This window comes from Haplochromis burtoni, unplaced genomic scaffold (assembly GCF_018398535.1).
Source record: "Haplochromis burtoni strain Fernald_Lab_line unplaced genomic scaffold, NCSU_Asbu1 Contig_178, whole genome shotgun sequence".
Lineage (NCBI taxonomy): Eukaryota > Metazoa > Chordata > Actinopteri > Cichliformes > Cichlidae > Haplochromis > Haplochromis burtoni.
Genome location: NW_024582539.1, coordinates 477,620 through 500,625, shown reverse-complemented (window position 1 = coordinate 500,625; position 23,006 = coordinate 477,620). Strand labels below are relative to the sequence as shown.

The 23,006-nt window shown below is 40.3% G+C and overlaps 2 protein-coding genes across 4 annotated transcripts in view; both read right to left on the bottom strand.

Moving 5' to 3' along the window:
• Positions 1–578: 578 nt before the first annotated feature.
• On the bottom strand, positions 579–19,770 carry LOC102299551 (serine/threonine-protein kinase 38-like). Of its 3 annotated transcripts, none has more exons than XM_005942908.3 (14): positions 18,322–19,770; positions 10,386–10,525; positions 9,890–9,941; positions 9,678–9,800; positions 9,489–9,572; positions 9,273–9,396; positions 9,035–9,189; positions 8,821–8,923; positions 8,641–8,702; positions 7,758–7,875; positions 7,109–7,232; positions 6,594–6,689; positions 6,409–6,500; positions 579–4,501 (listed from the first exon to the last, which is right to left on the bottom strand). In XM_005942908.3, the coding sequence occupies exons 2-14, from the start codon at positions 10,517–10,519 to the stop codon at positions 4,377–4,379; spliced, it is 1,392 nt and encodes a 463-aa protein (XP_005942970.1). In that variant the 5' UTR covers positions 10,520–10,525; positions 18,322–19,770; the 3' UTR covers positions 579–4,376. The 3 variants fall into 3 exon arrangements, with proteins under 3 accessions (XP_005942970.1, XP_042081607.1, XP_042081606.1); XM_042225673.1 differs by lacking the exon at positions 18,322–19,770 and adding an exon at positions 10,646–12,214; XM_042225672.1 differs by lacking the exon at positions 18,322–19,770 and having other exon boundaries at positions 10,386–12,214.
• A 742-nt stretch (positions 19,771–20,512) lies between these two features.
• Positions 20,513–23,006, bottom strand: part of med21 (mediator complex subunit 21) — an 8,629-nt gene continuing 6,135 nt past the window's right edge. Inside the window, exons 3-4 of the mRNA XM_005942905.3 lie at positions 22,823–22,923; positions 20,513–21,137 (exon numbers count right to left, since the gene is read on the bottom strand). Of these exons, the coding sequence (XP_005942967.1) occupies positions 20,958–21,137; positions 22,823–22,923 (281 nt within the window). The 3' untranslated portion in view covers positions 20,513–20,957. The remainder of the gene's footprint in view (positions 21,138–22,822; positions 22,924–23,006) is intronic.

The window sequence follows — 23,006 nt, the reverse complement described above, 5'->3', positions numbered from 1 at the left end:
AGGCCTCAAGGGCTGGTGTCCTGCAGATTTTAGATGTGTCCTGGATCCAACACAACTTATTTAAATGGTTAAAATACCTCCTCACTATGTCTTGAAGTTCTCCAGAGGCCTGGTAATGAACTATTCATTTGATTCAGGTGTGTTGACCCAGGGTGACATATAAAACCTGCACGACCCCAGCACTTGAGGCCTCGAGTTGCCTACGCCTGCTCTATATATTATAAGAGTTTGATGGAAATGTCTTTTTGAAGTTCAAGTTTTGAAAGTTCTGATTATCCATTGTGCAGTGACCCCGCTCAGTGCTGTAACTTAAAACGATGACCCAGGTCAGCGCTGCAAAAGTTATAGTACTCGCAGTCATGGACAGAAGCACACCTTATGTTCTTCAAGAGCCATTTTGCAGCCTTCTCCACAGGCGGCACACAGGAAGCCCTGCTGTTTTAGCCTTAGGTGTTTAAATAAACACTAACAATCCATTTTTATCAATGTGTGATCACACTTTAGTCTGATTAGAGTTCAAGCATTCATTTATCATCCAGTATGAACCCCCCCCCCCCAAACATTGAACAAATCTTAAGACATGAAGTGTTTAATTTTATTATTTTAAGCATTTTATCAACATAAAAACTCAATGATGTGAATGAATATATTAATGAGCATTTCCTCTTCAACTCCACACAGTTGCCTTCAAGTGTCTACAACAATATGTACACATCATTACACAAAATATCGCACGACACAGTATTGGCCTGTGGAGGGTGGTTTGAGAACCTTAATTTGCCTCATCAAAGGGAAAATTTCAAATTATTTGCCAAATCACTCGGAAGCTTTCTTAGTCAATGTTAAATATATTTCTTAAAATATTGGGCAACAATGACGTGTCTGACACCAAGGCTGAGTCGTCTAGGCTGGTTTGGTCCATCAGAAACAAATTGTCTGGCTTAATGAACGATAAAAGTGAAACATTTCATGAACTCGACCTCGTGAAAAAGTCACAATAATTCTATTCCCTTTAGATAAAGTGACACAGTAATGGATTTCAAGTCATTATGTATATATAAGAATTGTATGGATACCAATAGAAGATTTACCCTCAGTTTTTATGAAGAAAAAAAAAAAAATCTATCACAAAACAGAGTTAGGACACTGAACACCAGAAAGTATCTACTTAACAAAAACTGCATTTTTAATCACTCGTGCATTTGCACACACACTCACAGACTAGCTTACCATGAACAACCTCTACTGTTTGGCTGTGAAACAGGAAGCTCTGAATACACCACTCGGGCGCTGATACCCAGGTTGTGTCAGAGCATTCCAGTGATTAGACAGAACCTTGAATGTGCAGCGGTAGCCATCAGCAAACACAATCTGCTTCTAATGTATGGGTCCTGCTCCTGACCTGTTGTACCCAGGTCTTAGCCCCATCCATGTCAATTAAAAACAGTCCATAGGGTTGACTGTGTGATATGATGCAGATTGTTTTGGCTTGTGTTTCAAGGGCATCACCAATTTTCATAGGGAGTATTAGCCTCCCTTTTTGGACAGGAGTATAGTGTAGTCTGGTGTTTTTCTAGAGGGAGAAGTCTGAACACTTTACTCTGATGATGTCACAGTGATGTCACCAGACTATGAACTTTAAAAACAGGCGGTACAGAGTTTGGAAGACACAAGCTTTGGGAGATAGAAAAACACCACATCATATGTTGCATTATAGAATATGTCAGGTTTACAGTATATCCTGGCATCAAGTTTAATACCCCTTTACATTTGAGGTCAAACAACATTTAAAAAAAAAAAAAAACCCATCCTTTTTTCAGTATACTGAATATTCCCAATGAATCCAATTCATCAGCATTTTAATGAAAAACAAGGAAATAATAAATAACAGAAAAAATATACACGCATCTGCCCTCAAAATCCTTCATTAGTCATCATATGTGTCATCACATTTTCAGCAGGACTAGCTTGAAGGGGAAGGGGAAAAATATAAATGAAATCAATCAGTTGTAGACGCACCGTCTCCGTCATCCCTCAGAAATAAGGAACACTTTCAGTTTCATAAAGGATTCATTCCTGTGATGGCTACGGCTGAACTGCGGTAAAGTCCTCAGTAGATTTCCCTTCCCTGCGGGTGAACCTATAGATATCCTAATTGAGAAACATCAATCTCCCGCACATTCATTTTCTCACATGTGTACAAATAGAAATGGCAATTTATTCCATAACCAAGTTTAGCTCTCCTGGAACCCTTTTTTTCCCCTTCTTTGCAGGTAGTTTTAAGTTAAGTGCAGCAAGCGACAGCTACATGTGAATTTGTGACGGTCAGAGTTCTTTGGTAAGCATCTTTTAGCACTGTGCCTTGTCCCAACTCTGAGCACACATGAAGCTTAAATGTCTTGTTGAGAAAGTGAGAAAACAGCCTCAGATCTGCTGTTCATGGTAAAAGGTATCCTTTTCTAGACATTTAAAAAAAAAAAATGCAGGAACTTGAATACACAAAGATCCACTGTGTTAATCTACAACTTTCATCCTTACTTGTCAAACAAAGACAAACTGTTCATTGTGTTTTCCTTGACACATATTTTATGAGTCTCCCGTTTATTACCTAACCTATAAGCCACCTGCTTTTCTATAGTCCTGTTGTTTCTTACTGCTTTATCACCACAGATATGCCTTATCACTCTGCAGACACATCAAATCGAAACATCAGTGCTTTCGCTTACTCCTTTCCACTTTGAGTCAAAACAGTTGGTTATAATGAATGCCGTCTTATTGGTCTCACCTATATATCTGGTTAAATATTTATCAGCTCTATGAAAAGGCACTTTGCATGTTTTGTCGACCTAAGAAAAAAAGAAGCGATTGGCCCGTGCACTGATCAGAATTTCAAATAAATCAGAGGAAATAACAAGTACTTTAGCACTGATCTGACCAAAACTCAGATCAGAAGGGGCACGCTCAGCAGTTTGTTTGGCAATGCAAATAGGGCAACACGCTGCAGAAACTGATGTCCAGCACAGGGTAAATTGCATTTCATTGTTTCCTGGCAACAAGCTGTTCTTATGCGAGAAAAGCAACTGTGCTGAGACGACGCTGCAGACTGGGTTCCCCTCGCTGAGCTGCCACAAACTCACACGGTTTCACTAGCACGAGGGTTAGAGGATGGTTCCAGCATGATTTGAGTTTTTTGCTCATTTCTTTTAGATTTTCTATCCTTTTGATGCTACTGATTTTGAACCAGGCTAACAGCTAAATGCTAATAGCTAGATTGTGAATGCAAAGTCACTTTTTATATATAGAGAGAATTTTTTTGTTACACTTTAAGTGTAAAGAATGCTCTACAGTGGTGTTACATGCTAACATCAGAGTGGCAATGCTAAAATGTTTAACGTGTTCACCACAGTGGTTTAGTGTATTAGCATGCTAACATTTGCTAATTATCATAAGACAGCAAAGCTGAGACTGTGAGAATGCTGCAGCTATCGCTAACTTTAGAGGCCTCTGTCGCATAAACTTTGACCCGATGATGACACTAGACGATGTTACACCTGTCCAATCATTGTTGGACCAACTATACCTTGAGCCAGCAGCACAACTATCCAAACACATAGCTTGTGCTGTTAACCTAAGCCGTTTTACAGTTTTGATATCAACTGACCTTTAATTGGGATCCATTACAACTTTGTGAGCTAATATTTTAGTTCTAAAAAAACCCCTTTTTTTTTGTTTGACCACTAGACAGTTGGCTCCTATATTCTTCAGTTGGGGTTAACTCTTAATTACACTTTGGAAAGTCAGCAAAAAAACCCACTGGAAATCATGCTGGAACTTGATAACAGAGTATTGGATACAATAAGTGAGGGGTTCCTGATTTTACCAATCATCCAGAGTTTGACTACAGTGTATAGAGCTCATTTTCAATATCAGAAATGCAGTTTGCATCTGACTAGCCACCAGTGTAAAAACTTATGTTAAAAAGTTTGAGCAGTCATTTGAATTCAAGCCTTGTTCTCGTGTATATATATATATAAAAAAACAAAACAAACAAAAAAAACAACTTCTCCAGAAGCAGTATGCCGCTGAACATGCAGATATGCTGATTTAGTGTCCTAGTTAGTGAGCTGGCCTGAGTGCTATGGCTAAAGACGGCACGTGTAATATCAACAACCGAGGTAATGCGGTAATGCTCTTTAATTTCCGAGTTCTTGGCTTTCTTGCCGCGGCTGAGCAGACCTAAATAACTTATGATGAAGGTTAAATTTAGACTGAGAGGCTGACAGCGCAGCCTTCAGCACCAGCGGGGCTCCGGGGCCCGACCCTGTGTCCGTAAACGTCTATTTTTCTCCACCACACCGTCCACCCGTTTGAGTGCGTCAAGCCTTCCCTGCCTTCATGTATGTGGGGATGGTCCCTCGCTGAGTCAGGCCCTCAAAGCGTTTGTAGGTGTAGTTGAGGAACACCCAGTCCTTTGATTTGAAGTCTGGCTCCGTTGCGTTAGCTGTTTCACAAAGACAAACAACAAAAGCAATTTACCACTTGGGGGCACCACAGACTATGCAATGATATCCCCCCTCATATATTTTAACACATTACAATATAAAATATGACTTATTTAGACTGAGCCCCTCAGTCTGTATCTGAAACAAGCCATTTTAGCTCTTCTTCCTTTTAATCCAGCTGTGTTCTGACTGGTTGCCCTTTGCAAACATAAGGTCTGACCAGCAGGTGGGTGAAGCTGCTGACCATTTTAGAGATATTCACTCTGAATGACATACCTTCAATCCTAAGCTTTTGGCTCATAAAAACTGTATAAAATATAAATAAAAACAGAATGCAATTATTTGCAAATATCAAAAAACCCACATTTTACTCACATTAGAACATATGAAACGTAAAATGTTTAAACTGAGATGTTTTAGTGTTTCATGAAAAATATTAACGCATTTTAAATTTGATGGCAGCAACATTACTCAAAATATTTGGGATGGGGCAACAAACGTAAATGGCACTGAAAGGAAACAGTTGGAGGAACACTTTGCAAGTAATCAGAGTAAATTGGCTACAGGTCAGTAAAACGGTGAAGACTTTGAATATCTAACTTACAGTACATGATATTACCACAAGATTCAGAGAATCTGGAGAAATGTCTGTGTGCACGGGGCTAACAATCAACAGTGGATGCACATGGCCCGCAGGGAGCTCTGCATTAAAATCAGGAATGACTGTCATGGAAATCACTGCACGGGCTCAGGAACACTTCCAGAAATCATCTTCTCTGAACACAGTTCACTATGCCATCCACAAATACAGGTTAAAGCTCTATCTCTCAAAGAAGAAGCTATAGGTGAGCAAGATCCTGGAACTTCTCCCTGAGCCAACGCACATTTAAAGTGCAAAGCTGTTGTGGTCAGCCCATTGAAATTGTTTAGAATGAACACCTAGTCCTTTGATCCATGTCCTTTTCCAAACACATGAATGCACTGAGAGGAATGGTTCTGTATTTCCAAACCAGCTCCTACTACACTCTGAGATTTTCATCACCATCAGTGACAACTAACCATGACTAACCGTGCCCACTCTTCCAACTTCTCAGTAGTATGTCGATTGTAAAACACACGACAATAAAACTGGACCGTCTGTGTATCAACACAAACTCATAAAAAAATAAAAATAAAAAAATAAAAAAAAAGACTCTGCCTGGTCCTCACTATGTAGATCAGCCCACAAGCTGGTCCTGTTAACACCTCAGTGTGTCCCTGCAGTTCAAAGACTCCTTGTTGTCACCAAGTCTGTGGGGCGGTGGAGTCAACAAGCTACCGAGGTGAGGCCGTGCATGGCTGCTTTGACACTACAGACTGACACGTGCACTGAGATCCACATGGGGATGACATCAATGGCATCAACTATTTAAACTTCTGATTCCAACATCCCAACCAGGATTGTGTGTCGTTTTCCTAACGAGCAGGATTGACAAACTTAGCCAAGCCAGCACCATCATTGGCCAAAATCTGGAGGCATTTAAGTCAGTGAGGGGACTGAACAAACTGCTCTAATCATGGACAATCCACCACATTCACTCCGTGTTATAGGATCAATAAAGTAAATGTAAAAAATTACTGCATTGTGTCTTTATTTTTGCTTCAGACAGTATCGCAACATTTTTGTAGCGTGGGTGCTTTATGACAGGAAATACAGAAAGGTGGAAGACAGATATAACACAGTTGTTTCTTAGAGCTTACAGAAATGATGAAATGTTAAATTGGACTACAACTTCTGCTTTTGTTGAGAACTGCAATGACTCATCTGTGGTTTGTCATGCGATGTCTGAATCTGATGAAAGGCTAGTTAGTGTTCCTAATCAGGATTTTCCTCTAGCGGCGACAGAAAAGCTTTCGGAAAACAAACCTGGCTGAAGGATGTCCGATTCAGGGAAGTCATCAAAGTTAGAGGTGTCGTCAATACTTTTGATTTCTATGGAGATGGCGGCTGGCCGCTCCCTGTAGAGAATCATCAATAGAAATAAGATGCATTGCGTTTTTCACTTTCCCGAGGGGACTGCATTCATAAGCAGCAGATATGCTCTTTTGTACCTGATGTGCTCCCAATCCACCGACTCAAAAAACTGGTGGCTCTTGATCTCGTCCACGCTCACAGCTCCGATCCGGTTCTCTGCATCTGTGCAAAACCTAAAACACAGCAGAGGTTTTCTTGGCATAACTTCACCTGCTTCCAAGCTTCACGAGGAAGAGATATGAAGAGGTTACATCCCCAGTAGTACTTGTAGAATAAGGAACAATGTAACTGCTTAACCCACACATGTTGGCTTGTAGCTTCCATCAGAGTCATCATCACGAGAACCAAAGTTGTTCTTTGTGCTGCAAGTTTGTGTAAGATTTAAATTTTTTTCTGAATATCTAAAACACACAGGCAGGAAAATAACCCCAAAAAAGTGTTGAAGCTTCAATGACAGAAATTTGTTAGCTTCTAATTATCATCACAGTTAGCCAGATCGACTACAGTGAAATGAAGGGAAAGAAAAGCAGCTCAAGCTGCAGTTTCTCCTCTGAGAATAAAGGCTCAGTCTAGCCAAACATACAGTTTATACCTTAATATCAAGTCTTTGGCTCTCTCTGAGATGGGAACTTCAGGCGGGAAGACAAGTGTTTCCTTCCAGTTCATAACCTTCCTGTACGTCTCCTGTGGTGTCTCTGAGCAGAAGGGCGGATAACCTGATAGAGAACCAACAAGTATGTTATAACATCTGTGGCAGAGCAGTTGATATTACTGACTCTTCTGACAGGATAATCCGGCCGAGTTAATGATTGTCTGGCAAGAACCTGAGGGTACTTCAGTTTTTCTTTCATTTACATCCATTTAAAAGCTGCAAAGCATGAAAGAGTCTTTGAAATATTAACCCAACAGTGGCCATTTTTCACAGCAGGAACTTTTTCAAGGAACCAGAAACTTACGAGAATCACTACATTTCCATCACAGGGACCTGGATCTAAATAAAGTTCCAGGGAAATTATTTTTTCTTCCACAAAAAGTCCCTGCTCAGGTTCCAGTACTTTCTGTAAGTTCAGGAAATCCTGCTCACAAAGTTCCATATACTGCATTTTTGCCATTGACAGCAGATGTTTGATAATAACATTGTAAGCTATCAATTTACATAAACGCCCATAAAAATTGTATTTGTGTAAATGCAATTCTTCAAATCGTCCTATATTGGTGCCCTCTGTGTGTGTCATGCTTACCGATGAGCATCTCATACATGATCACACCCAGAGACCACCAGTCGCACAGTTTGTTGTACCCCGTCTGCATGAACACTTCAGGAGCGATGTAGTCTGGCGTTCCCACAGTGGAATAAGCCTGAAAGTCACACCAGATGAGAGGTGAAGGTTTTTACCTTGAAACGTAGAAACAATAACATCAAGTTTACTGTAACAGGGAGATGCTTTCTTTATCATTCTGCTGTCTGTAGTACACCTACTCTTTTCTTTGAAAGCTTCTCATTTACAGTCATGTGAAAAAAAAAAATGTTTTCACATCCTGTGATTCAACAGCCAACTTTAGCTCCAATAAGTTGAAGTACTCATTTTCAGTATGACTTCATCAGTCTCTCACATTGTTGAAGGGGAATTTTGTCTGACTCTTTATAACATTGCTTCAGTTCATTTAAGTGCAGCTCTATTTAGATCCCATCACAGCATTTCAATCAGGCTGAGGTCTGGACTTTGACTGAGCCACTGCAACACCTTGATTCTTTTCCTTTGGGATCATCATCCTGTTGTATGACCCACTTAGCTCAAACTTTGACTCCATTCTGGTATACGGAGGAGTTCAAGTCCCACTCATTGACTGCAAGGTGTGCAGGTACTGTGGCTGCACATCACACCTCCTTTAACATTCATGACAGTTGGCGTGTGGTGTTTGTGCTGATATGCTGTGCCTGGTTTTCACCATCCTACAGGCAAACAAGCTGCCAAAACTTCTGCTTTTATAGAATTTTTAATAATAATACGATTTTTGAAAAGTTACTTCTGTCACTGACACAATCAGTCAATTTTCTGACTTCAATTCAGGAGTGCCATTCCTCTCTCCTATAATTTGTCTAGTAAAATGCCAAAATTATACCAGCTGTCTCCGGTTCTTCTTCCAGGTCTCTGCTTTCCTCTTGGAGTTCATATTTTGAAAGGCTGAAAAATAAAGAAAAACAACCATTAAAAAAAAATTACATGAAAAGTTTTGTTTCTAATAGTTTTGCCAGAATTATTGTTATGTTATTTTGTTGAGGATGTCATGTTCGTGACTCACAGAAATCACTGGGCGGGTTGTGCGTCAGGTTCCTGTAAAATTCTGTGCGATGAGCTTTCTTCAGCCCAGTACACAGGCCAAAATCTGACAGTTTCACATGTCCCTGTGAGCAAATGAACATTTAATTAAGGAGTCTGCATCTTACAGATTATGATATCGGAAATCTGGAAACGTCTCTGTGAATCTGCATGTGCTTTTGTGTTTCTGTTCTCACTCTGGAGTCCAGCAGCAGGTTGTCCGGTTTGATGTCTCTGTGGATGAATCCCAGCTGGTGGATGGAGTCAATGGCCAGTACTGTCTCTGCGATGTAGAACTGAGTGGCCTCTTCAGAGAGAGTGTCCTTCTTCATCAGCAGTGTCATCATGTCACCTGGCAAAAAGGTCAGACCTTTTAGATCTGAGATCCTAACATCAGGTGACCTGAGATGGTCTGTGGATTTTGCCAGTACTAACCTCCAGGCAGGAACTCCATAATGAGGTAGAGGTTTCTCTTGTCCTGGAAGCTGTAGAACATCTTGACCACCCAGGCACCATCTGCCTCGACCAGAATATCCCTCTCTGCCCGGATGTGAGCGACCTACGGGGAGAGCGCAGATACAGGATCCTGAATGCAGCAGAACAAGTATGGCTTATTATCCTGGAGAACTGTGACGCAGGCAAACGCATTACCTGTTCTTTCTCCAGCATGTCTGCTTTCCTCAAAATCTTCATGGCATAAATGTGGCCTGTGTCTTTCTTCTGTACCAAACGCACCTGAGGGACACAGCATCAGTCAAAATCACAAAGAGACACCTTTTTGATTACAGTCCCACAATCCTGGAGGCTCGAGTTTTGTTTTCGTTTTTTGTTTAAATGTACCTCTCCAAAAGCACCTCGTCCAATGACCTTTAGGGACTCAAAGTCATCCAAACCGAGTCGTGTCCTCTTCAGTCGTAAAAACTCTGTCTCCTTTCGGGCATGCTGAGAGCGCCGCATTACTTTCTGTAAAGAAAACACAGATTTGTGAATAAGTCTAAGAACGAAAAGAGAAAAGTAGGAATTATGTAACTAAAGTACAAAGCGTACTGTACCTCCTCATCTGGTAAACCTTCCTCTTCCATGGCCTTCTCCAGTTTTTTCTGCCTATGAATAAAAACAATAGATTCCTTTAAAAAAAAAATGCAAATAACACACAAGCTTCCTCGTGATACACAAATTAGAGCGGAGAGGAAAAATGAAAAAAGGGGGGAAAAAACAAAAGAAAAACAGGAAGAGATTCGATGACCTCGGACGTGTCAAATCTTGAAAATGAATCCCCCCCTGTTTATGGAGGGGTGTAAACAGGGACCCAGCCTTCTTTTACAGGAGCCACTGAACTGTGACGCCTGGACAAAAGATCGACTCTCAGGTAACGTGAGAACAGAAGTGGTCAGATTCCCTGTGTTGTGTTCACACCTAGGATGAAACGTGTCTGCATTGTTAGCTTTTCCAGTGGTTAGTCGGAGGGACACTTGATGCGTGCATAACCTAAGCATTTAAATGGTATGATGCTCAGTTAGTAAAGGAATAAAAAGTTCTATGCAGTACCTCATCTCACGCTCTTCGTGCTGGGTGAGCAGAGTGCTGTAGAAATTTTCCAGTGTCAGCTTGGCCACTGTCACCCTCTCTCGGGTGTGGTTGCTCATGGGAAGGGCAGCTGCAGTCCCTCCCGTCATGGCCATACTATCCTGCAAGACAACAGAAACAATAAAAGAACAAAGATCAGATTGTGCACATCGGTCCGCTGATGTGCAGGAAGTATCTGTACTATCCACTCCACACCAACGTTTCCAAAGATATAGACAGACATGTGCAAACTCCATAATCAGAACGCCGCGAAAGTTTTCTCCCCACTGCCAGGTAGGAGCTCGACTGACAGCAGGTAACCTCAGGGAAGGTTTAAAATAGCACCAGGATACAGGCCACACCCAGAAATTCTTTGTCTGTGTTTTCTTTTCCTTTCAATTTTAACATAAATCAATAAACTATAACAGATAACAGAAACAAAGGAGTTCAAAGGAATTTCCTTTGAAACTGTCACTCTGACTGCTTTCTAAACTAATTTTATGCTTCCACACAGTCAAACACAACAATATAATATGCTCCGTTTATTATCTTACGTCTGTTGATTCGGTCCTCTGCTAAAATTTGACCTTGCAAGTCTTCACTCCATGCATTCAGCTTGTGAAGTAACTCTCATAGAAACAGAATATAAGCAGATTATAAAAGCTACACTCTGCCCGTCCTGTTTGCAACCTGTGCTGTATTCTACGCGGCCATGACAGTGTTTCCACCACAAATACTGCAGCCCTCAGGTAACGACGAGGGCGTGGACACACCTGTATCTGAGGTACGATTACACATACTCTATGAACTGGAAAGGGATTGCACACCACCACGACTGTCACGGCAGACTTACCATAAAAGTACTACACTACATAAATACATGTAGAAGGATGACAGTAACATTATTCCTGGCGTGCCAAGTGTCTGCTTTAGAGCAAACAAAAAAGGTCTAATGTCAAAATAGAGCCAGACCGTTCCATCAGTCAGCCAGTATTTTTAGTTTATTTTTACTATCCACGTAAGTGTTATCACATATGCGCCAAAATAAACAGCCCTGCCTGTGCACAGCAGCTCCGACTCACTGGTTTACTACAGCCTCATCCCTGTCTGCAGCACCGCAGCTGACTGGATGATGTTTCTGAGTCAGGTGTTGTCGCCATGATTGGTAACTAAGCAGATTGTTCAATACTGTATTTTAATGTGTAACCAATGGCAGGGTGTATCAAAGAGGCGTTTTCAAAAGGCTGTGCTTTTTTAAAGTAATGGACATGGAAGCTTGTGGCAAATACATGGCCAATACATTTCTTGAATTTAAAGTTTTACACACAAACATGTTCACAAGTGCTCAATGTGCTCCAGATAGTAAACTGGACCCATACTTTTGCAAGCATGTATTGAGCCACTGCAGCCACTGCTGTTGCTCCCTACCAGCAACTACGTGAAACTCACGAAAGTGTTTACAGTCGTTGCCGGGCTAACAGCTGCAGAACCACATGGTTCTGTTTGATACAGCCTGTGCTGTTTGCACATGTTAGTGATGCCTCAGGCTGCTTTTTCATATCTAATACTGTGACAGTGAGTATCTACCAAGCTTTCCCAACTCATATCATCTGCTAATATGCTGCCTGTGACAGAGTTACCTTTATGGCATGTTGCTCAAACTTTAAAATTTAAGAATGCAGGAAGGATTTCTCAACATCAAATCTAGTATTGTTTAGCCACTACTTCAAAGAGGATATATTATTTAAACCTCCAAAACTCTGACTAGAGCTGGGCGATATAAGATTTTTTCATATCACGATATGTTTTTTTCATTTCAGGCGATAACGATATCTATCACGATATAAGCCAAATAACTATATTTGTAAGATTTAAATGTGCCGTTGCTCACAAGTAAAATGTGAAATAATCAGCAGCTTGTTTTTATTTAAATATTTATTTCCCATAATAAGTTCAACAGGGTAGATGTACTTAAGGAACATGAGACTTTTTCAGATAAATAAAGGCAAATATTGCAAACTACACAAAAGGCAGCCGCTAAAGCGTTTAAGTTTCAAAATAGAACAAACGAAACAGACTAAATTGTCAATTCCACTTAGAAACAAAATATTAATTCTAAAAATAAATCTTAGTTTGTTTTACAGAAGAACAGACAAAACTGACTAACTTTTGTCAATATCAAATAAACTGAGAACTAAAAGGAAATTCTCAATCTCTCCTTGTTGTATAGCTGAGCTTTTCAAACAGTTTTAACAGTTACTTTAGTCTGACAAAAGCCGAATGACGAATTAGCGCTTCCAGTCAGAGACTGAGGCTACGTCCACACGTACACGGGTATTTTTGAAAACGGAGATTTTCCGTTTTCGTTTTAAAAAATAATCCCGTCCACACATAAAGGCAGAAATGAAGGAAAACGCTGCTATGAACATGCCAAAGCAGCAGGTGGCGCTAGATTCCTAACCGTGCAGAAATGTTGGCCAATCAGAAGTCTAGAAGCCTCGGTGGGAAAAAGTAAACAAAGCTGGGGCATAGAAGCAGAACCGAGTCGTATGTGTGGAGGGACAGTAACTGTGTGTATATGTAAGCATTTAAACACTGCAGAGAGTAGAATTAACAGTAACAGTATTGTAGAAATTCATTTCACCGAAACAATAACGTGGCGCACAGTGTGACGCATGCACCAGTTTATTGTATTTCCAGACTTGCTTTCGGCACAATTTACAGTGCACGCTACTCTGTTTTTTGTCAGACTTGAAATAGCCGAAATACCTTCACACTACGGAACTTCTATGGCTCTTCCGTTCGACAATCTCTCCGGCGTTGGAACCATCATCTGTTTTCTCTTCGGTCACGCTCGGTTGATTTTTCTAGTCGGCCACTCATTTCCTCCATTACCGCTGGCTGCTTCCCAAACAAACACACGTGCGGCTTGGCACTTGTGCTGTACGTAACAAGTCACGCGACGTGACGCTGCGGCTGTGATTGGTTCGGCTCTGCGCTACTTAATTTGGATTGGCTGACCTTTTTTTTTTTTTTTTTTTTTTTTTAAGAGGACAAGAGCGGCGAGGTCTATCGCGATAGCTTAATTTCTCTATCGAGTAAAAGTTATATCGCGATACATATCGTTATCGTTCTATCGCCCAGCTCTAACTCTGACTCCATACCCATCCACTGGTCTGGATTGGAGTCAGAGAGGTTTAAATAACACATAAATAACATATATTCATATAAAATGTGAAGGTGGACATAAGTTTTGTACGTTTAACTGTATTTTTTAGTTTTACAGCTTTTCCTGCTGATAAAGACCTCGCCCATGGCCATTCATACTACACCAGAGTAATTAAGTAATAGACAAAAAAAGTTTTTCATTATAGAAACTGGGAAACACTATTTAAATTTGACTTCTTTTTCTTAAATTATGATGTCTCAGGGATTACATGTGTAGTTTACACTGACAGAAAGTAGAGTGTGGTCCAGCCCATTTACAATCAAAGAAGGCTGTACGTGGCCCACGAACTAAAAAGAGTTTGACATCCTTGAATTAAGTCATTTCAGTCGTTCTTGCCATGTGTCATGTGCCATAGATACCAGTGTAATATTACTGGTAATTAGCTCATATTGTCCACTTTATCAGCCAAAGCAGTTTATTAGTGCAACTGCAGCAACAGCACACTTTATAGAAAAAGCAGGCGTTACCAACACTGGCTTTACTGTTTCAAACCCTTGCGTGTTGTAAAAGTGACAATGTACATTCATGCCAAGGGTTCAGCTCTGGAACAGATCCCAAGCAGTGTAGCCTTAAGTCCAGATGAAAGAGCTTGAAAACGTTCAACTACTTGGGAAGAGTTTTCTCTACAAAGCCCTCATGTGGGTGGAATGAAAAGCTCAGGCAGCAAAAGAAACATACATGCACGTGAGGCTGAGGCCACTAGTAGTTTAAACATAATCAGAGACAAATGATCATGCTAAAGAGCACAAGAAAGGAAAAAAGAAGAAAGAAGTTTGATTTTCCCCCAGCGAAATTCAAAGAATATAAAAAAAACAAACACAAAAACAACAGACTGTGAACATATTATGTAACAAAGGAAGGAAGGAAGGAAGAAGAAGAAGAAGAAGGGGGGTCGTGTATATCATCAAAACATTTCAGCAGTTCGCTATCAGAAAAGGTATGAATGGGCTTGATTAGCTCACAAGGAGATAAAACAGCCCTGCAGGCAAAAGATAGGACCCGTGTTTCGTCTAGTCACTGGTCTTTTTCCCGTTATGGCCCCGCGATCCCACAACAAGACATTTCCTGACTTCTGAGAAAAATCCTGAATCACTGCTGCAAACTGGGAGGAAAACTGGATCAGTAGCAAACAATGGCTTCTGCGTTAGCGAGGTCTGTGCTGATGTACCTGCACCACAGCACACGCTGGGAGCTCAGCAACTCTGAACAAGCACACTTACACTTGTGCATTCACGTGGGCAAGATGTGGTGCAACTTTTTTAAGGTTTCCATCAGCTATGACTGGACCTCTGTGTACTCTACCTGCAAGCACACTTTTCTTCATAAAGAAGTGGATACCACACCACCTCAGCAACTACTAGAAACTACTACATTAGAGGTCACTCACTCTGGGACACAAGTTTATTTCTCTGTGACTGCAGCTAATATTTCAGTTACTGACTAGATTTATGATTTTGGCACCGGCTAATGGCTGGGCCTTACTTAATAAGACTGGACTTAAAAGAAAGTGCATGAATTATAGACATATACCTCCCTATCCCCACCATTAGACGACTTTATTGACACGATAAGAGCACTCTGGAGAAAAAGGATACCGTATTAGCTAACCCAAAGTGTAGGTTATCACGGAGCTATTGTTTAAATGCATAAACAGGGAGGGGGTCACATCCTCTGCATGTAGTCAAAATGTCCATCCAAATATTGTGAAATCAAAAAAAAAAATAAAAAATTGCTACACTACAACTATGCACCACTGCCTTAAATAATCAACAGATTTATAACCATAAGTATTAAGTAAACAAATTACCAGTAATATTATGAGCTGGTGTAGTATTTCATGTCTGCAGGTGGTTTGTTCAAGTGGTGTTGCATTAACCCAGCAGAAGCTGTTGCTCATTTGCTGTGGGCTTGTATGTATACCACTGTCTACTATGCAGTCTCTCCATTTCATTATTTTGACATATAGAAGAGTTTGCCGCCACCCCTCCTCCAAAGTTATGTGGCCTTGAGTTGTGTATTTTAAATAAATTATATGTTTGCATATTTTTTTAAAGGAGACAACATGGGTCATGACTACTGCCGTGCAGACATCTATCCTGAGTCTCCCATAAAGTTTTCACAGGATAAGTATTTAGGGCTCAGTGAAATACAGAGCCATATACAGAGCTTCAATATGCACAGCTAATGGTCACTCTTAACCAGCTAGCTTGGGTCATTCCCATCTCATTCCCATTTCCATTCTGCAATCAGACAGACATCAGTGACGGCAGTCCTTGTTCAGCCTGAGAGAACCGATTTGAGCTGGAGCATCACTCTAACCAGAACCTGAAGCAGGCGGAGAGCTGATTCGTTTGCCAGCAGACCAAGTTCACTGCTGAGAGAAGAGAGCAGACCGAGGACCGCTGCTTGCTGCGGTTCAGAAAGTGAAGGTGCAGCTCACCTATGACGCGCTCAGTTGAAAGACAGCTGACTATTTCTTTAGTGCTCATTGTCACAAAGTAACATAGTATTATTTTATGTATTTTAGACAGTTGCTTTTGCACACATAAACACCAGTGTGTACGAGGAGCAGGAGTTTCACTGTATGTTCGACTAAAGTCATTAGAGAGGGACATGAACTTACAGTAAATTGGCTTCTACACATACGTTACCATGCAGACTAAGATAAATGGGTTATACAAAAGAGCTTGTTTGCTATCCATCTATAATAATAATAATAATAATAATAATAATAATATTATTATTATTATTATTATTATTATTATTATTATTATGCTTAAAATAAAGATTGTGCATTCTTAATTTGTTCTTGGCTGGGAATATCATGGTTTCATGACTAATGTGCTGACAGAAAAAGCACCAATATTAGTTAGAGCCTGCATGCTATTGGAATAGAGCAGAACTAATCCAGGATAACATGGTGTTAGGTTTAAATTATCTTGATGACAGTCAAATAGTATATTCAGTTCTTTCATTTAGTTTGATTGCGCTGTTATTTTTTTTATCCATCTTAGAAGAAGAAATGTTCACAACCTAAACTGGATAACCTGGATTATCCACATAGAAAGGAAATGAGTGGAATGATGTGCTTTTCGTAATATGTGAAAAGAGACTCAGAATTTCCCCTGATGGAGTTTTTTTTTTCCTGGTTTTCCAAACAAGGTGGAAAAAGAGGCATCATTTAAACTGTTACATCATAACTGAGCCAGCCAGGCCTTAGCTCTGCCTAAAGGGGATTCAGTTGGCTTGAAGATAACCAGATCCACCCCACAGCTAAACAAACACGGCTGCGCAACTCAGGCACTTATAAGGAAGGCATTACCAACTCGGGCTTGCTATTTAGAAACTTAAGAATGCAGCCTAAAACAGCCCACCAGAACTGAAATACACCAGTGGCTCCAGTAAAGCATTTGGTCCCAATGAAACCGTCCAACCATAGGAACATTATTTTTAGCCAGTTCTAATGAGGATTTCCAGTCTATCAAGCAGCCATAATTATCAGAAAATAATGAAGATTTCTGTCAAACAAGCTAACACAGACTCATTTCCTTTACGGTTCACAGGCTGTTCTTGGGTCACCAGCAAATGGCAACATCTATTCATTTTACACAAATCAAGTAATACATAATATATACATAGCTTCTTACACTTAAAATAAAGTGTTACTGGCAGCTGCCAGATTGTTTGACCACACTTTCAAGTACTAAAAACCTCCAACAGAACAACATGAATGATTTTTAGTTAGTAAGAAATGATTTCTCAATGGAATTCTGAGATCTGTGGATCAGCTTGAGATTATCTGCACGAGAAGAAGCCAGTGTCATACAAGCAGGCAAGCTATAACCCCAGATGCACCGCTGAACTTTAAAATCCAGCCTGCTGCAGGTGTTTCTGGAGAAATACTTTACTTTGAATAGAAAGAAGAATCAGGACAGATGAAGCTCAGTGTACCCGTTAACCACTGATTTCTCAGTTTTGTGTGAAAAATTCTTCAGTTTCACACACTCCACCCTTAAAGCACTCGGAGTGAGTGGACAGGAAACCCTTTCCCTCCTGAATGAAAGGACTCAGTCATGAATCAACACACAAATGTGTGCTTACGCACAGAGAAACTGTGAAAGCATATGTTCCCCTGAACAGTTAGTTTATTTTAAGCTAAACAGCCAAGTGTGTGTTAAAAACTCAATAAATGATTCCTGGCAACAGGAACTTGAAGTATATTAACAACTTAAGAAAAGGACATTTATCTCAAATACATTCTGAAATCCAATCCACCAGAGAGAGCAGTCAGTTCATATTAGAAGTGAACAAAATATATGGCAAAAAATGGCAATTTTTTAAGGCACAGCTGTTAAGCTTTTCACCCTTTATATGTGGCGATTGACCAGTTACCGGTATGTACACATGCACATGTTTGCCTTAGCTAATGTTTCCCGGCTCACCTACACTGACGCCACCCTGTCGGACCTCAGCTACCATAGGTCCGCCACTGCTGCATGCCTCACACTAGGGAGAATATTCACCGCTTCTTTCTTGTAGTTAGCTTGTTTGACGCTATACTGTGCGAGCTACCTATTTGCTACATTCCCTTTGCGTGTCTGTGTGGCAGGTTCAACTATATTAATAAATTCAATTCGGACAGGATAAAAAATGGACAGCATTTTTTTTAAATAAATCTTTTTCACTTACCTCCGTGTCCTGCTCCAGAGTCAATTATTGGCGTGCCGCCAGGCCACGACCCAAATGAAGAAATGAAATGTCTTATATCGTTTCTGCCTAATTTTTTAGGCAGTTGGAAGCTAGAGGCTCTGGTTATAGGCTACCCCTTAGAGGAACCTTAGAGGCTGCACAGTAAACATCACCGCTATTGACCCCAAATCATAACAAAAGACCTCTGACGGCAAAAATACCCCACGCCGAAATAATTTAAAAATGTTTTACTGTCTGTACATGTGGCAACCGACCCCCCAAAAACACACTGTTCCCTTCGGTCCTTTATGGCTACAAAATATGAAATAAGCTCCGCTGCTTCCTGAGACCGTCGGGCTCGTCAGACGTTCCGACAACGCAACGGCGTAGCGCCTGAATGACGCTAACGCCGACCAATCAGCGATGACTAAAAGAATCCGTGTTTTCTTCTGCCCAATAAAACGTGACCTCTACATAAGGGTGATAGATTGGCCAATAGGAGCATCCAAGCCGCCCTGCAAGAGTCGGGGACGGGTCCAGCTAGCAAGCGTTTGCAGCGATGAAAGAATTTCCAGCAGTTGGAGGCTTTGATACATAATTTTATTGGTTGTGCTTAGCGCAAATTCTTACTAAAATAGCTTCTATTATTCTGATAATTTGCAAGTATTAAATGGTATTTTATTGTAAAATGTTCTTCACACATAATTATGAAATACCGTATGAATGAGAGGGTATGTAAGGCCAATAAAAGGTCACATTGGTGATCAATACACAAGCATCAGGTTTCTAATTGTTGACTAAATGAAAAAGCTGCAGGAGTTAGTTATACTGAAATGTTACTGCTATTCAAAATATAAGTAGAACTAATCGAAACCACACTGATATTTTATTGGACAACGTTTATCTAGTGGCAATAAACCAGATAGAACGTAATAAAGTATGATAAGATAAAAGTCGCACAGTCCACATTTATAGCACTTTCTATTAAGGCACAATCTGAGACCTTTGCCATAGCAGTTTGAGATTATAACAGCTTGTCTGCCTACAAACCCTTTAAAAAGTGCTCATTGTTTAAACTAGAAACCGAAATAAATGTGTCGGCATTCCAACATTGTTACAGTAGAGCCCTTCAAAAAGGAACGGAGTGTTTCCTTAAAAATCCCATCAGTGATGCTTAGAAATGTCTTCATCCTATCTGGACTCTTTCATTTCCTTGTAGATTGTCCTATAGACCTTTGGAATAAACAAAGAACATTAAAGGGAGAAGCTACACTAATCACATGTGAATGAAAACGCAGATAACAAAATTTGAGCACAGACAAAGTTTTGTTGACCAAACCAGGGCAGGTGAAGATTTGCTGTCATAAATCTCCTCGTTCGGGCGGGTTAAGTGCTTTTACTGTTAGGACCATGATGTCAACATGCAGACAGGCGGGTGGGTCCTGCTAACACGTCTGGGTGTGGTGGCCAGCAGACAAGGCTGTTTTTATATTTCTCACATCAATGGGGCCCACTGAGCTGTGACACAGCACCTATATTTAGATTTGGGCTATAAAGTCTCTGGCCTGCAGCCTGGGTTTCACAAAGTTCAGTCTGAAATGGATTCAGCCAATATGAAAGCATTTGTTTTGCAAAAATGAAGATTGCACTGCATGACTTGTGAAAATATTTTAGTTGCAAATGTGACAAAGGTGATTTTTGCTCTTTAAGTTTTTTTTTTAAATATGATGTATCAGACTGACTAGGAGTTAGAACAGAACACACGCATATACATAACTTTTCGTAATGTGAAATTTTCATGCCTTTTACTGAAACGTTTCAAACCGTCGATAGAACCAGATTATGGAGTTGGTTTTTCTCCCCTACTTTAAAATTTTTTTTCCTTTCACTATTGTTTTTGTCAAAACACATTATGAAATATACAAGAGCCACAGCTTAGTTCCTCAAAGCTGTGTCCATCAGAATTTCCTTTAAAGGTCACATGAACTGAAATGTGGTCATTCTTTAATTGTAATCGTTTCCTGGTAAAGGCTCGCAGTACGTCATGTCAGTTTCTGCTAGTGTATCAGTTCCAATGAAAAAAATGAAACTGATGCAATGCCACAAACTCCAACAATTAACATCACCCACATGGTTCGTGTACAAAACGCTTGTGGTAACAGTTTGCAAATTATATAAAAAAAAGATATTATTAACACTTATGTGGCTGTCCACGGTTTATTTAAAAAAGAAAATACCTCAGAGAGATGAGCTATCAATATCTACAAAATCAGACATAAATATATAACATATAGTGTACATAAATCACAGAACACCTGTCAGATTGGTCTCCTCAGGCCCACAGAGAAGTTTTTTTTGTTTTTTAAAATAAAAATTTCAGGAAAGAAGATCCGTGTGCATGTAAAGACACCATCCTTCATCCTTCTTTAGCTGAGCTGCAGAAAACAAACAAAAAACATAAAGATGACCTCATCCACACAGAACCGCTTCAGCATCTACATGTTCACACATTTGACATGTGAACACACACCATGTTTGGCAGTTTCAACGATGGCCTATTGTGGCTGAAGGCAAAGAAAATAAAAATAGCTGAAAAGACTGAAAATTGTCCAGAATCATATTATGCATTCCTCGGGTCAGGATTCAGTCGGTGATGGCTGGCTGGGTGCCCCGTTGCGGGTGCGGAGCTGAGATTGGGCAATGTCAGCCAGTGCACTCTGGATCTTCTCCAGGAGCATATCGCCGCGGTAAACCACCTCTTCTAGCCGAGCTGCTGCCTCATGGTTCTCCTCCTCCAGCTGCCGCAGACTGGCCGCCTGATGAGAAGTCACAGTCAGTCAGATTTAATGAAAACAGCTTTGGTGTTTTTATTTTCCCTTTTGTGGAGCGTCAAATAACTGATAACAACTGAGTGAAGGTTTCCTTTAATTGTGTATAACTTGGAAGCATCAGATCTCACAATAACTGACTGAATAATAAAAGAATTCCCACCTGGTACACCCAATATCCCCACACAACGCAGGTGGTGTGTGTGAGCAACTTTTAAATAGTTGATGAGAACCACTTTGTACAAGTTCTGTTTCACGGTTCAAAAGCTGCCATCAGACTGTGACGAGATTCCATGCATGATTCACAATGTGTGCAGAAAGTCTCCTGAGACGTGGTCTTACAGCTGATCATTTCTAACAGCTTTGTATGACAGATGTCTTTTTACTTTATATCTAAAACCAGTTGCGTGTATTGTCGGCCCTCAGAGAGCTACAGGGAAACTAGAACTTCTGGGCTGTGCAAGTCTCATTCACAAAATTCCACTGACATCTGACAGCACTAATATCTAAAAAATGCTGCCCTGTGGTCCGCATGAAGATAGAAGTATCCTTGCACAAAGAACCAACACCACTGATTATACAATATTGCTCGGCTGTTTTTCAGAAAGACTGACGACTACTGCTCCGACTTATAAAAAGCTAGAAATGACATGAGCTGCCTGTAAGGATGGCTTACTTTCTTATAACATTACCTAGAGATAAATATCATACTTGTTTGAGAAAGAGCAGCACCTACTCGGCTCAGAAAAGGCATTTGGAGCTTGTAATGACATTAAGCATGATTGGCCCATGCAGATTAAAAGCAATGAAAGTTTGTTTTTTGTTTCTTAAATACCTCATTTTCCAGCAATATATACAATTATTAGTCACGTCCCCAGCAAAAATGTGCATACTGCCAAGATCCATGAATCTTTTAGAGAAATCATTTAACAACAATGCTGGTGATTTTCCTTTGGCTCAGACTAAAACTTCCTCTATGCAGGGAAACTCCCCCCTTCCCTGTGTACTCAGAGTCTAAGTTTCCCAAACATTACCAATTTGGCAGTTTTAACTGGTTTAAGTGAGCTTTACCATTTACTTAATGGATGTTCCTCAAAATAATCTCGTAATCGGAACACTCCAGCCGTGGTGTTTATCGTTCCTCTCTTGAGTGAAGGCCATAAAATATTAAAAGAGATGTTTTTGCTTTTTTGTCTACTGATAAAAGTCTCTGGAAACAGATCAAAAAGTTAGCAAGTTTTCCAAGTACCACTAATGTCATTCAAAGATATTTGTGTTACAAATGCTCACTGGCAGTACTGTGTATTGCACTCAGATATGCTTGCTGGGAAACATCCTATTCTCAATTTTCTGTTCTTTAATCTATTCTAGTCTAATCTAATAGCAGAAAGCAGTGCACAGGAAAGTGACACTTGATGTCATGTATCTTTCTATTTACGGGAGAGAGATCAACACAAGAATGACTGTTGTTGTCTTTAACATATTTCTCTATAGACTATAAACAGTTTGCTTACACACAAAACACACTTCCCTCTGCTGACTGATAGCTAGACATACTAACAGTGCTCCTCTACTTGAATTAGTTTTTTTTTTATGTCCGGGAAAATAGAATTAATACATTGAAATATATATACACATGTGAAATAGTCGGTGATACTTATGAATGTGCTGACCTGCAGAGCTGCTGTGGACTCCTCACTGGGCAGCGAGTCTATGAGTACATCCACATCTTTGGCTGTTCGGGCTATAAGGGCTGCAAACAGCTGGGCATACTCTAAACAGAGATCACGAAAAACAAAACACAGGTGAATGATCCTGCATATCATTAAAATGAATGAATATATATATATATATATA